Source organism: Tamandua tetradactyla, chromosome 6 (genome assembly GCF_023851605.1).
Source record: "Tamandua tetradactyla isolate mTamTet1 chromosome 6, mTamTet1.pri, whole genome shotgun sequence".
Classification (NCBI taxonomy): domain Eukaryota; kingdom Metazoa; phylum Chordata; class Mammalia; order Pilosa; family Myrmecophagidae; genus Tamandua; species Tamandua tetradactyla.
The window spans coordinates 26,259,259-26,272,640 of NC_135332.1; the positions used below are offsets into that span (position 1 = coordinate 26,259,259).

General features: G+C 40.0%; 1 protein-coding gene across 1 annotated transcript; it reads left to right on the forward strand.

The window, feature by feature from the left end:
* Positions 1–277: 277 nt before the first annotated feature.
* Positions 278–1,201, forward strand: LOC143685879 (uncharacterized). The gene is made up of 2 exons (XM_077163022.1): positions 278–477; positions 595–1,201. The coding sequence occupies exons 1-2, from the start codon at positions 278–280 to the stop codon at positions 1,199–1,201; spliced, it is 807 nt and encodes a 268-aa protein (XP_077019137.1).
* Positions 1,202–13,382: the final 12,181 nt, after the last annotated feature.

Consider the following 13,382-nt stretch of genomic DNA (forward strand, 5'->3'; position numbering starts at 1 on the left):
CAGAGTTGATTCACCTGGCATAAATTGGATAAATCATAATACAGCAGGAAAAGGAAAAGGTGTCATTTCTATACTTAGAGATAATTAACAGAACATAATCAACTAATTGATTTAAACTAATTGATTGTCTATCAAGATAAACAGTAACAAGAAGAGGTCTGCACATGGTCAGAGCAGGTCTCAGCTAGGTATAAAAGGCAGCAGAGAACAAGGAGACAACAAACTCATAACACTTACCCTACTGGAAACTCACCCAGAACCTCCACCCTCTGACACCATGGTCAACTCCTGTTGTGGCTGCTGCCGTCCCAGCTGCTGCATCTCCAGCTCCTGCCTCCCCTCTTGCTGTGGATCCAGCTGTGGTGGTTCCAACTGCTGTGGTTCCAGCTGCTGCCGTCCCAGCTGCTGCATCTCCAGCTGCTGCCGTCCTTCTTGCTGTGGATCCAGCTGTGGTGGTTCTAACTGCTGTGGATCCAGCTGCGGTGGTTCCAGCTGTGGTGGGTCCAACTGCTGTGGTTGCAGCTGCTGCCGCCCCAGCTGCTGCATCTCCAGCTGCTGCCCCTCTTGCTGTGGATCCAGCTGTGGTGGTTCTAACTGCTGTGGATCCAGCTGCGGTGGTTCCAGCTGTGGTGGGTCCAACTGCTGTGGTTCCTGCTGCTGCCGCCCCAGCTGCTGCATCTCCAGCTGCTGCCGCCCCTCTTGCTGCGGATCCAGCTGCGGTGGGTCCAGCTGCTGTGGTTCCTGCTGCTGCCGCCCCAGCTGCTGCATCTCCAGCTGCTGCCGCCCCTCTTGCTGTGGATCCAGCTGTGGTGGTTCTAACTGCTGTGGATCCAGCTGCGGTGGTTCCAGCTGTGGTGGGTCCAACTGCTGTGGTTCCTGCTGCTGCCGTCCCAGCTGCTGCATCTCCAGCTGCTGCCGCCCCTCTTGCTGTGGATCCAGCTGTGGTGGTTCTAACTGCTGTGGATCCAGCTGCGGTGGTTCCAGCTGTGGTGGGTCCAACTGCTGTGGTTCCTGCTGCTGCCGTCCCAGCTGCTGCATCTCCAGCTGCTGCCGTCCTTCTTGCTGTAATCCCTGCTGCTGCCGCACCTGCTGCTGCCTGCGCCCGGTCTGTGGCCAAGTCTCCTGCCACACCAACTGCTATCGCCCAACCTGTGTCATCTCCATCTGCCCCTGCCCCACCTGCTGCAGCTCCTGCTGCTGAATCTGTGCTTGGAACATCCACTTCCTTACTGATTCCCTTCACAGAATGTAGATGTTATAAGATGTTGCGTGCTCAATAGAAGTGAGCTCCTGACTCCCATAAACTATCCCCAGCCCTACTAATTTTGTGTTCCCATTCAAGCCTCAGAGAGAACTCCCTCCCATCCAAAGGAATATATTCAAAATCTACTAATAAATTAACAAATTTCCCCAACCTTCCTCCTCGGTCCTTAGGACATGAAGTCATTATGTTGAAAGAATTTGAAGATCGTCTCCATCACTTGTGAGGCCACAGATTCTAACCCCTCTGACATGAAAGTCCAACGAAGCATCATGCGTGCACTCCTTTTCTAAGAGTTTGCCCTACCTTGTTCTCTCCATGTATTAAAATAAACCCTTATTTTCAGCCACTGAAAATTGAATGCAACTGTTCTTCTTTTTTTTTCTTTAAAGTTTTATATTTGGGTCCTGAATATTTTCCTTACAACTTTAGGGAAGAAAACTCACTTTAGTCAATCTTCCAATAAATTACAGAGGACATTGACCACTGCCTAGTTTTCTTTAACAAGATTTTTTAGATGTTGGCAAATCAGCTAATCTAGCCTTTAGGGAAAAGGAGTGACATGGATGCCATGGCGCACCCAAGAATGTAATAGCAGGAGAAATGCTTTGGAAAGATTGAACACGTTCCACGATCTTTAACAAACACCCCCTTTAAGTTGTTTTTCACCAGTGAAAGCTGCCAACGGATAGTTTCACAGAGTCTATGCATGTTCTCCTCAGAGCCGCATCCAGTGAATCAGGGGACATCCTTTCCCCACAGGTACAATGCTTCTGCTCCATGCTCCATGCTGATGGTTGGAGTATTGGGTGGCAGGGGTCACTGTGCCACATGGAAGGCCGGGCAGGTGATGTAAATGAAGGGAGAAGTCTGATGAATGTTTATAGGTATTGGTGGAGGCCGATCTTCTTTTTGTTGTTTCAGGTCATGCCATTTCTACCTTTCTAGGACACAGAGAGAAAGACCCACCTCCTCTCCCCAACCAGGCCAGTCCATCTGTGAGGCCATACACCAGAGAAGCCCTAAATTCCTCGATAAGATGCTTCCCACCCCCTGCAGATGCATCTTAAAGTGACATGCACACTCCCAAGCACAATGGCCATCTGTACTAGAACCACTCCTGCTACTTATCAGTCACTTTAAAGAAACATGCTTACAATTTTGCAAATTCAACTTAGCTCTGTGTCTTCCTTGTCCTTACCCCATATAGCGCCCTCTAACCCACTGGGTGACATGGAGCACTACTCTGAACGTCCTGTGCCTGCCCAGGACCAGCTCCCCGATCTGTAAGTTCCCTGATAAACTGGTACTATTTTGCTATATGGAATGGCCTGCTTCATTTTTTTTTTGGCTTAAGTTCCTACCAAACTTTGCCAGAACTTATTCTGCAGGTTCACAGCCAAACATCATCTTCAGAACTCCCTGCAATGTCAGCTGAGACAGCCTCACAGCTTGACTTCTCCCAGCACCCAATCCTATTTCCTTCCTGTCCTTTCCACAGTGTTAATCCCAAAAGGATTCTTCAGTAAACCTCCTGCATGTTAATCCCCATGCCAGAGTCTGCATCCTGGGGAAAACAACCATGCCCCCATCCTCCCTGCAAATAGAATTCACAATCACTCATTTGAGTCAGCTGGAATGGCCAACTGAATCATACTTTTAGTCTTTTAGTGCATGGTAAACAGGCTTATAAACATAATACAACAAAACTAGCGTAACCATATATAGAGAAAACTGTGATTTTATATATAAATTACACTTACTCTTTTCTAAGATTTTTTATATAATTTGTACTTGAATACAAGATTTCAAGATTTTAAACAATACAAAAGAACATGAAGAAAGTGAGTTTCCTTTCTTTAGTCCTAAGACTCCTTGTGACAAATTGAGATTCATTCTTATTAAATCTATTTGTATACCATGGATAGACGGATTCACAAAACCAACATTAGTAGTGCCTTTCCTGCTCTGACATTTGTTCAAATATAATTTTATGTCCTTCAGGAAAAGTGAATGTTTTCCTCCATTCAGGCCTAGTGTATTTCCTGGTAGATTTATTTACATATGTTTCATATTTATTGTTGAAAACTGCAAGTACATTTTTCCCATTACGCTTTCTGGAGGATTATTGCTAATGCTTAAGAAACATATCCATTTTTAAGGTAGTCATATATCTGACTTCACTTTTAGTTCTAATACTCAGTTGATTCTCTAGGATTTTCTGGGCTTGCAATCATGGTGGTTAAATGCCTCCTGCCTGAGGCATGTCTTCGTGGTTTCTCTGAGGGCCCCACAGGGTTAAGTCCATGGCCTAGTGTCATAGCCTTTTCATTAACACAGCACCATGAGCCCTTTGCTTGGAATGGTTATCTTCTCTCCTTCCATCCAGAACAGTGTAGGCTTACAGAAAGAACATGCAGGTAATACCAAGTTTCCATCTTCTCCCCCACCTCCAATTATTAACACCTTGCATTAGCTTGGTATATTTGTTGCATCTACAAAATATATGATTATAATAACACTATTAAATATACTCCATTCTTTATATTAGGTTTCACCATGTTGTACAGTCCAATGGTTTTCTTTTTAATTTTTATTCTAGTAACATATATACAACCTAAAATTTCCCTTCTTAATCACATTTAAATATATATAACTCATTGCATACACCATGGTCCACAAAAAGCCTTCATCCACTCAACAAAACTATCTCAAGTGTCCTCTGTACGAGCCCTGTACTGATCACTATCGTAACAAGAATAAATAAGTCACAGTGCATGCCCTCAGGGTATTTACATAGCAGTTGGGAGAAGGACAGAAGATAAATTGAAATATAGTAGAGTTTGATCAATTAAGAACAAAATGCAGGAAGAATTACATATGATGGGGTAGTTTGCCAGAAAAGATATTGAGAAGGAATCATTTCAGGTGGGTCTTGATAGATGAGAAACTTACTAAGATATCAAGAAAGAGGGAACATTCCAGGAAGATGCAAAAACTTGCAAATTTTCAGAAGGACTTGCAAATTTTATTCTTCACCCCTTCCCTGGCCACTCCAAGATGTATATTGAGCTTACTTTCTGACTATTTAATCTATAGAAAGTTTATTGTTGTTGTTTTGTCTGGTTTTTTTGTTTTTTTGTTTTTGTTTGGTATGGGCAGGCTCCAGGAATAGAGCCCGGGTCTTCAGCATGGCAGGCGAGAATTCTGACACTAAGCCACCATTGCACCACCCAAGTTTATTTTTTTAAAACTATGCTTCTGTTGTCCTTTCTGCTAACAGACTAATAAGAACATAAACAAGCTGGTGGGGCCAAAATGGTGGCTTAGCAATGTGCGTGATTAAGTCATCCTCCAGAACAGCTACTAAATAACCAGAAACAGTACAGAACAGCTCCTGGGACCACGTCAGTGACCAGACACACAGCATACCCCAATCTGAATCAGCTGGGTTGGCTGTGAGCCACCCCCAGAACCATGAAGACCCAAGCCACAGCAGACGACGGCCCTCCCCCACCGGCTGCTTCCCAGAGGGGAAAGGAAAGAGACTTTACCAGCAGCAGGGGCTGTGCACAACCACACGCGAATTGTGGAATTAATTAACAAATTCTAACTACTAAAATAGGCCCCCAGCTCAGGTGAACCTCATCAAAGCTGAGGTCGCTCATTTTTGTCCTTACACCAAGGGGGCAGGGCTAATGGAAAAAGAAAAAAAAGAAACAGAGGTTTTTGTGGCTGTGTTTTTACAAAGGCTTGACTGCCTTTGGATACAGTGGCAGGACTTCTCAGGCTGAAACTGCCCCAGGCATAGGCAGAAACAAGCTCATTTGAGGGCTTGTCTGGCACCTGTGCCTTCCCAAGGGGAGGGGTGAAACCCAACTCAGGTGGAATCCCTCCCTTAAGGAATTCAGACCCCAGGGCTTGGTAATTTGAAGCCATTGAAACCAGCCTCTCCTCCATCTCCACCACACTCCCAGGAGGGAGAGTCAGTCAAAGTGAAAGGTACAGTATCATCTTATGCTAGTGGGACCTGCAGGCAGACAAGCACCACATGCTGGGCAGGATAAGAAAAACAGAGTCCAGAGACTTCACAGGAAAATCTTTCAACCTGCTGGGGCTCACCCTCAGGGAAAACTGATGCAGATGACTTTCCTCCTAATAGGAAGTCAGCTTGGTCTTGAAAAATCCGGCTGGGATCTATAATACCTAATAGATGCTCCTAAAAGGTGGGGGAGGAAAGGCACCATACAGGCAGGGCAAGGAACAAGAAAACAAGAGCTGAAAAATTCTCCTCTGTTAAGCAAAACCTAAGCTAGAAGTCCAGAAAAAGTGGAACTGAATGTCAAAGAACAGATAGACAACAAATTCATCCAGCAAGAAAACCCTAGGTAAAAGAAGTGAAAGCAATCTCCAGAATAAACTAATTAAGGTAATTAAATGCCTAGACACCAGCAGAAAATAACAAATCTCACTAGGAAAATTGAAGATATGGCCCAGTCAAAGGAACAAACAAACAATTCAAATGAGATACAGGAGCTGAAACAATTAATTCAGAATATACGAACAGACATGGAAAACCTCATCAAAAACCAAATCAGTGAACTGAGGGAGGATATAAGGAAGGTAAGGATGAACAAAAAGAAGAAATTGAAAGTCTGAAAAAACAAATTACAGAACTTATGGGAAAGAAAGGCATGGTAGAAGAGATGAAAAAACAATGGAAACCTACAATGGTAGATTTCGAGAGGCAGAACACAGGATTAGTGGAATGGAGAATGGAATATCTGAAATCCAATGAGAAAAAGAAAATATAGGGAAAAATGGAAAAATATGAGCAGGGACTCAGGGAATGTAATGACAATATGAAGTGCATGAATATACGTTTTCTGGGTGTCCCAGAAGGAGAAGAGAAGGGAAAAGGAGAAGAAAAACTAATAAAGGAAATTATCACTGAAAATTTCCCAACTTTTATGAGAGACTTAAAACTACAGATCCAAGAAGTGCAACGTACCCCAAAGAGAATAGAGCCAAATAGACGTACTCCAAGACACTTATTAATCAGAATGTCAGATGTCAAAGAGAAAGAGAGAATCTCGAAAGCAGCAAGAGAAAAGCAATCCATCACATACAAGGGAAGCCCAATAAGACTATGCATAGACTTCTCAGCAGAAACCATGGAGGCAAGAAGACAGTGGGATGATATATTTAAATTTCGAAAAGAGAAAAACTGCCAACCAAGAATTCCATATCCAGCAAAACTGTCCTTGAAAAATGAGTGAGAAATTAAAACGTTTTCTGACAAAAAAATCACTGACAGAATTTTTGATGAAGAGACCAGCACTGCAAGAAATACTAAAGGGAACAGGTATGAAAAGGTATGACAGACAGGTATGAAAAGACAGAAGAGAGAGGTGTAGAAAGGAAGACTATGAGTAAAGGTAAAAAGAAGAAAAACTAGATATGACATATAAAATCCAAAAGGTAAAATGGTAGAAGAAAGTACTACCCATGCAGTAATAACACTAAATGCTAATGGATTAAACTCCCCAACCAAAAGACATAGACTGGCAGAATGGATCAAAAAACTAGACCCATCTATACGCTGTCTATAGGAAAGACATCTTAGACCCAAGGATAAACATAGGTTGAAAGTGAAAGGTTTGGAAAAGATATTTCATGCAAACAACAATCAGAAAAGAGTAGGAGTAGCTATACTAATATCCAACAAATTAGACTTCAAATATAAAACAGTTAAAAGAGACAAAGGATACTATGTATTAATAAAAGGAACAATTCAGCATGAAGACATAACAATCATAAATACTTATGCAGTGAACCAGAATCCTCCAAAATACATGTGGTAAACACTGAAAAGAGAAATAGACACATCTACCATAGTAGTTGGAGACTTCAATTCCCCACTCTCATCAATGGACAGAATATCTAGACAGAGGATCAATAAAGAAACAGAGAATTTGAATAATACAATAAATTGGCTAGACTTCACAGACATTTATAGAACATTACACCCCACAACAGCAGGATACACCTTTTACTCAAGTGCTCATGGATCATTCTCAAGGATAGACCATATGCTGGGTCACAAAGCAAGTCTCAATAAATTTAAAAAGATTGAAATCATAGGAAACACTTTCTCATCTTAAAGGAATGAAGCTGGAAATCAATAATAGGCAGATGCCAGAAAATTCACAAATATGTGGAGGCTCAACAACACACTCTTAAACAACCAGTGGGTCAAGGAAGAAATTACAAGAGAAACAGTAAATATCTCAAGGCAAATGAAAATGAAAACACAATATATCAAAACTTATGGGACGCAGCAAAGGCAGTGGTAAGAGTGAAATTTATTGCCCTAAATGACTGTATCAAAAAAGAAGAAAGGGCAAAAATCAAGGAATTAACTGTCCACTTGGAAGAAGTAGAGAAAGAGCAGCAAACTAACCCCAAAGCAAGCAAAAGGAAAGAATTAACAAAGATTAGAGCAGAAATAAATGAAATTGAGAACATGAAAGCAATTGAGAAAATCAATAAAACCACAAGCTGGATTTATGAGAAAATCAATAAAACCACAAGCTGGATTTATGAGAAAATCAATAAGATTGATGTACCCTTAGCAAGATTGACAAAAAAAGAAGAGAGGATGGAAATAAATAAGATCAGAAATGGAAGAGGAGACATAACCACTGACCCCACAGAAATAAAGGAAGTAATGACAGGATACTATGAACAACTTTAGGCTAATAAATACAACAATGTAGATGAAATGGACAACTTCCTAGAAAGGCATGAACAACCAACTTTGACTCAAGAAGAAATAGACGACTTCAACAAACCGATCACAAGTAAAGAAATGGAAACAGTCATTAAGAAGCTCCCCAAAAAGAAAAGTCCAGGACCAGATGGATTCACATGTGAATTCTACCAAACATTCAAGAAAGAATTATTACCAACCCTGTTTAACCTCTTCAAAAAAATTCAAGAGGAGGGAAAGCTACCTAACTCATTCCATGAAGCCAACATCACCCTCATACCAAAGCCAGACAAAAATATTACAAAAAACAGAAAATACAGACCAATCCCTCTAATGAATATAGATGCAAAAATTCTCAACAAAATTCTAGCAAATCGAATCCAGCAACACATTAAAAGAATTATACACCACGACCAAGTAGGATTCATCCCAGGTATGCAAGGATGCTTCAACATAAGAAAATCATTTAATGTAATACACCATATCAACAAACCAAAGCAGAAAAACCACATGATCATCTTGATTGATGCAGAAAAGGAATCTGACAAAATTCAACATCCTTTCCTGTTGAAAACACTTCAAAGGATAGGAAGAGAAAGGAACTTTCTCAAAATGATAAAGGGAATATATGAAAAGCCCAAAGCTAACATCATCCTCAGTAGGGAAAAACTGAAAATTTTCCCCTAGATCAGGAACAAGACAAGGATGTCCACTATCACCACTTTTATTCAACATTGTGTTGGAAGTTCTAGCCAGAGCAATTAGACAAGAAAAAGAAATACAAGGCATCAAAATTGGAAAGGAAGAAGTAAAACTCTCACTGTTTGCAAATGATATGGTAATATATGTCGAAAACCCAAAAAAATTCACAGCAAAACTATTAGAGCAAATAAATGAGTACAGAAAAGTGGCAGGTTACAAAATCAACACTCAAAAATCTGTAGTGTTTCTACACAGTAGTAATGAACAATCTGAGGGGGAAATCAAGAAAACAATTCCATTTACAACTGCAACCAAAAGAATAAAATACATAGGAATAAATTCAACTAAAGAGATGAAAGACCAATACAGTGAAAACTACAAGAAATTGTTAAAAGAAATCACAGAAGACCTAAATAGATGGAAGGGGCATACCGTGTTCTTGGATTGGAAGACTAAATATAGTTAAGATGTCAATTGTACCTAAATTGATTTACAGATTCAATGCAATACCAATTAAAATCCCAACAACTTCCTTCTCAGAAATAGAAACACCAATAACCAAATTTATCTGGAAAGGCAGGGTCCCCACATAGCTAAAGGTATCCTGAGAAAAGAAAATTCAGTCGGAATTCTGATAATACCCGACTTTAAGGCATATTATGAAGCTACAGTGGTCAAAACAGCATGGGACTGGCATAACGATAGATATACTGATCAATGGAATAGAGAGAGTGTTCAGATATAGACCTTCTCATCTATGGACAATCGATCTTTGATTAGGCAGTCAAGCCAAATCAACTGGGACAGAACAGTCTCTTCAATAAACAGTGTCTAAGAACTGGATATCCTTATGCAAAAGAACGAAAAAGGACCCATATCTCACACTCTATACAAAAGTTAACTCAAAATGGATCCAAGACCTAAACATTAGATCTAAGACCATAAAATTTTTAGAAGAAAATGTAGGGAAATGTCTTATAAATCTTATACTAGGAGGCGGTTTTATAGACCTTACACTCAAAGCAAAAGCATTGAAGAAAGAAATGGGAACTCCTCAAAATTAAACACTTTTGTGCATCAAAGAACGTCAACAAGAAAGTAAAAAGACAGCCTACACAATGGGACACAATATTTGGAAACGACATAGATAAATGTCTAGCATCCAGAATTTATAAAGAGATCATTTAACTCAACAACAAAAAGACAGCCAATCCTATTACAAAATGGGCAAAAGACTTGAACAGACACTTCTCAGAAGAGGAAATGCAAATGGCCAAAAGGCACATGAAGAGATGCTCAACTTTCCTGGCCATTAGAGAAATGCAAATCAAAACCACAAAGAGATATTATCTCATAGCCACCACAATGGCCATTATCAATAAAACAGGGAATGACAAGTGCTGGAGAGGATGTAGAGAAAGAGACACACTTACCACTGTTGGTGGGAATGTCAAATGGTACAACTGCTGTGGAAGGCAGTATGGCGATTCCTCAGGAAAATAAGTATAGAATTGCCATATGAACCGGCAATACCATTGCTAGGTACCTACTCAAAGCACATGAGGGCAAGGACACAAATGGACATTTGCATACCAATGTTTATAGCAGCATTATTTACAATTGCAAAGAGAGGGAAACAGCCAAAATAGCCATCAACAGATGAGTGGCTAAACGAACTGTGGTATATACATATGATGGAATATTATGCAGCTTTAAGACAGAATAAAGTTATGAAGCATGTAACAACATGGTTGGACCTTAAGAACATTATGCTGAGTGAGATTAGCCAGAAACAAAAGGACAAATACTGTATGGTCCCACTGATACAAACTGACATTAGTGAATAAACTTGAAATATCTTGTTAGTAACAGAGACCATCAGGAGATAGAAATAGGGTAAGATATTGGGCAATTGGAGCTGAAGGGATACAGATTGTGCAACAGGACTGAATATGAAAACTCAGAAATGGACAGCACAATACTACCTAACTATAATACAATTATGTTAAAACACTGAATGAAGCTGAATGTGAGAGTGATAGAGGGAGGAGGGCTGGGGTCATAAATGAAATCAGAAAGAAAGATAGACGATAAAGATTGAGACAGTGTAATCTAGGAATGCCTAGAGTGTATAATGATAGTGACTAACTGTACAAATTTTAAAAATGTTTTTGCATGAGGAAGAATGAAGGAATGTCATTACTGCAGTGTGCTAAAAATAGATGGTAATTAATATTTTAAAATTTCAACTTATGTGTGAGACTAAAGCAAAAAATGTTTATTTGGTATGAAATTTATATTTTCACTAGTGCATTTCCTAATAAAACTTATGTTGAGAGCTTTGTTGAACACCATAAGTACATGGAAACTTGGGTAGGACATGAGATTTTCTTGGTTTGTCCAGAGTGATGCCCCGATGAATCCCACAGTGATTTGATCAGTGAGTGGAAAAGTATTTGCAAAGCCCCGTATGGGGAATGGTGAGAACGGGGAAACATTCAACCTCCCCAAGTTGAATTCGTGATATTCTCATAAGCAGTGTGGACAACCAAAGCTATAGGCTGAGCCCCCAGTCTTGGGGCTTGTTCATATGAAACTTAACCCCACAAAGGACAGGTGAAGCTTACTTAAAATTAGGCCTAAGAGTCACCCCCAAGAGAACCTCTTTTGTTGCTCAGATTTGGCCTCTCCCTCCAGCCAACACAACAACAAACCTCACCACCCTCCCCCTGTCTATGTGGGACATGACTCCCAGGAGTGTGGAACTTTCTGACAACGTGAGACAGAAATCCTGGAATGAGCTGAGACTTAGCATCAAGGGATTGAGAAAACCTTCAACACCGAAAGGGGGAAGGGAGAAATGAGACAAAGTGTCAATGGCTGAGAGATTCCAATCAGAGTCAAGAGGTTATCCCGGAGGTTATTCTTACGCATTAAGTAGATATCACCTTGTTATTCAAGATGTAGAGAGACTGGAGGGAAATGCCTGAAAATGTAGAGCTGTGTTCCAGTAGCCTTGTTTCTTGATGATGATTGTATAATGATATAGTTTTCACAGTGTGACTGTGTGAATGTGAAAACCTTGTGTCTGAAGCTCCTTATTTATCTACGTTATCAACAGATGAGTAGAACATATGGAATAAAAATAAATAATAGGGAAAACAAATGTTAAATAAATTTAGTTTGAAATGCTAGTGATCAATGAAAGAGAGGAATAAGGGGTATGGTATGTATATATATATATTTTTTCTGTTTTCGTTTTCTTTTTCTGTTGTCCTTTTCTTTCTTTTTCTGAATTGATGCAAATGTTCTAAGAAATGATCCTGATGATGGATACGCAACTATGTGATGATATTGTGAATTACTGATTATATATGTAGAACAGAATGATTATATGTTAAGAATATTTGTGTTTCTTTATCATATTTTTTAAAAATTTAAAATTTATTTAAAATTTTTTAAAAAAAGAATATACACAACCACATACTGCTGAGTTTAGGAATAGAAATAAAATAAATATAACATTTTCAGTGCAATGCCTGGTAATGAAGTAAATCTTCCCAAATGAAAGCTGTTACTGTTTCCTCACCTTGAAGAATATGTGGGGCATAACAACATACCATATATTTTCTTATTAATTATTTAACTAAAATAATTTCAATTCTTTTCATTGTTGCCATATTCTTATTCAACTATCTGTAGGAAAGAAATAAGTGCTCATCTGTTACATACATATAATAACCTAGAGAATGTCTTAGATGCATGTTTTTGAAAGGCTTAATAATCCAAACATGTTTACATATAATAAAACCCTCTGTAAGGAAAAATCCATTGTGCAAGTTTCACAATCAAGAAACAAATCAAAACTTACCATCCACTGAATATAGTGGAAGACATTTTTGTCTTCCAAAAGTGTGGCTGGTTTGCTATTTAGAAGCAGTGCATCACTGCTAAGTGCTTCCCCTTGAGACTGTGGAGCAAGATCCCGACACGGAGTTGAGAATTGCCTTGGGTCCCACCCTCTCCGTGACCATCCAGATGCCCACAAACGAGCACAGTCACCCTCATTATAGACACGACATGAGTCCACTAAAGGGGACTTTCCTTCTGCTTCCTCGCAGCATTGTACCTGACCAGCACATTCTCCACTCACCTTTGACAACTAAAGATATCTTAGTAGGCTGGAGACCCATTCTCCAGGATCTTCAGGGAATGTCACTTTCAAAAGCAAAATTTCAGAAAGTCATGTGGCAAATGCTTTGTGCAAGACACTACACAGGCCAATGACTAAGGTGACACCCACCAAGAAAGAAATGTGAGAAGTGCCATAATTAGAAACACAGGAGCACATCAGGAAAAGGAAAGAGGTTATTTTCTCCGTTTTGGAGTGTTTAATTAGGAAAACACAATCATGCAATTAAATGATTAAATGTTCCAACAGGATAAATAATAACAGGGAAATAATGCTTGGCATGTTGACAGCAGCCCCTCCACAGGGTATAAATGGGGATATGGGTCAAGGATTCTTCCAAACTCAAGAACCTCACTCTCCTGGAAACTCACCCAGAACCCCCACCCTCTGACACCATGGTCAACTCCTGTTGTGGTTCCGTCTGCTCTGGCCAGGGCTGTGGCCAAGACTGCTGC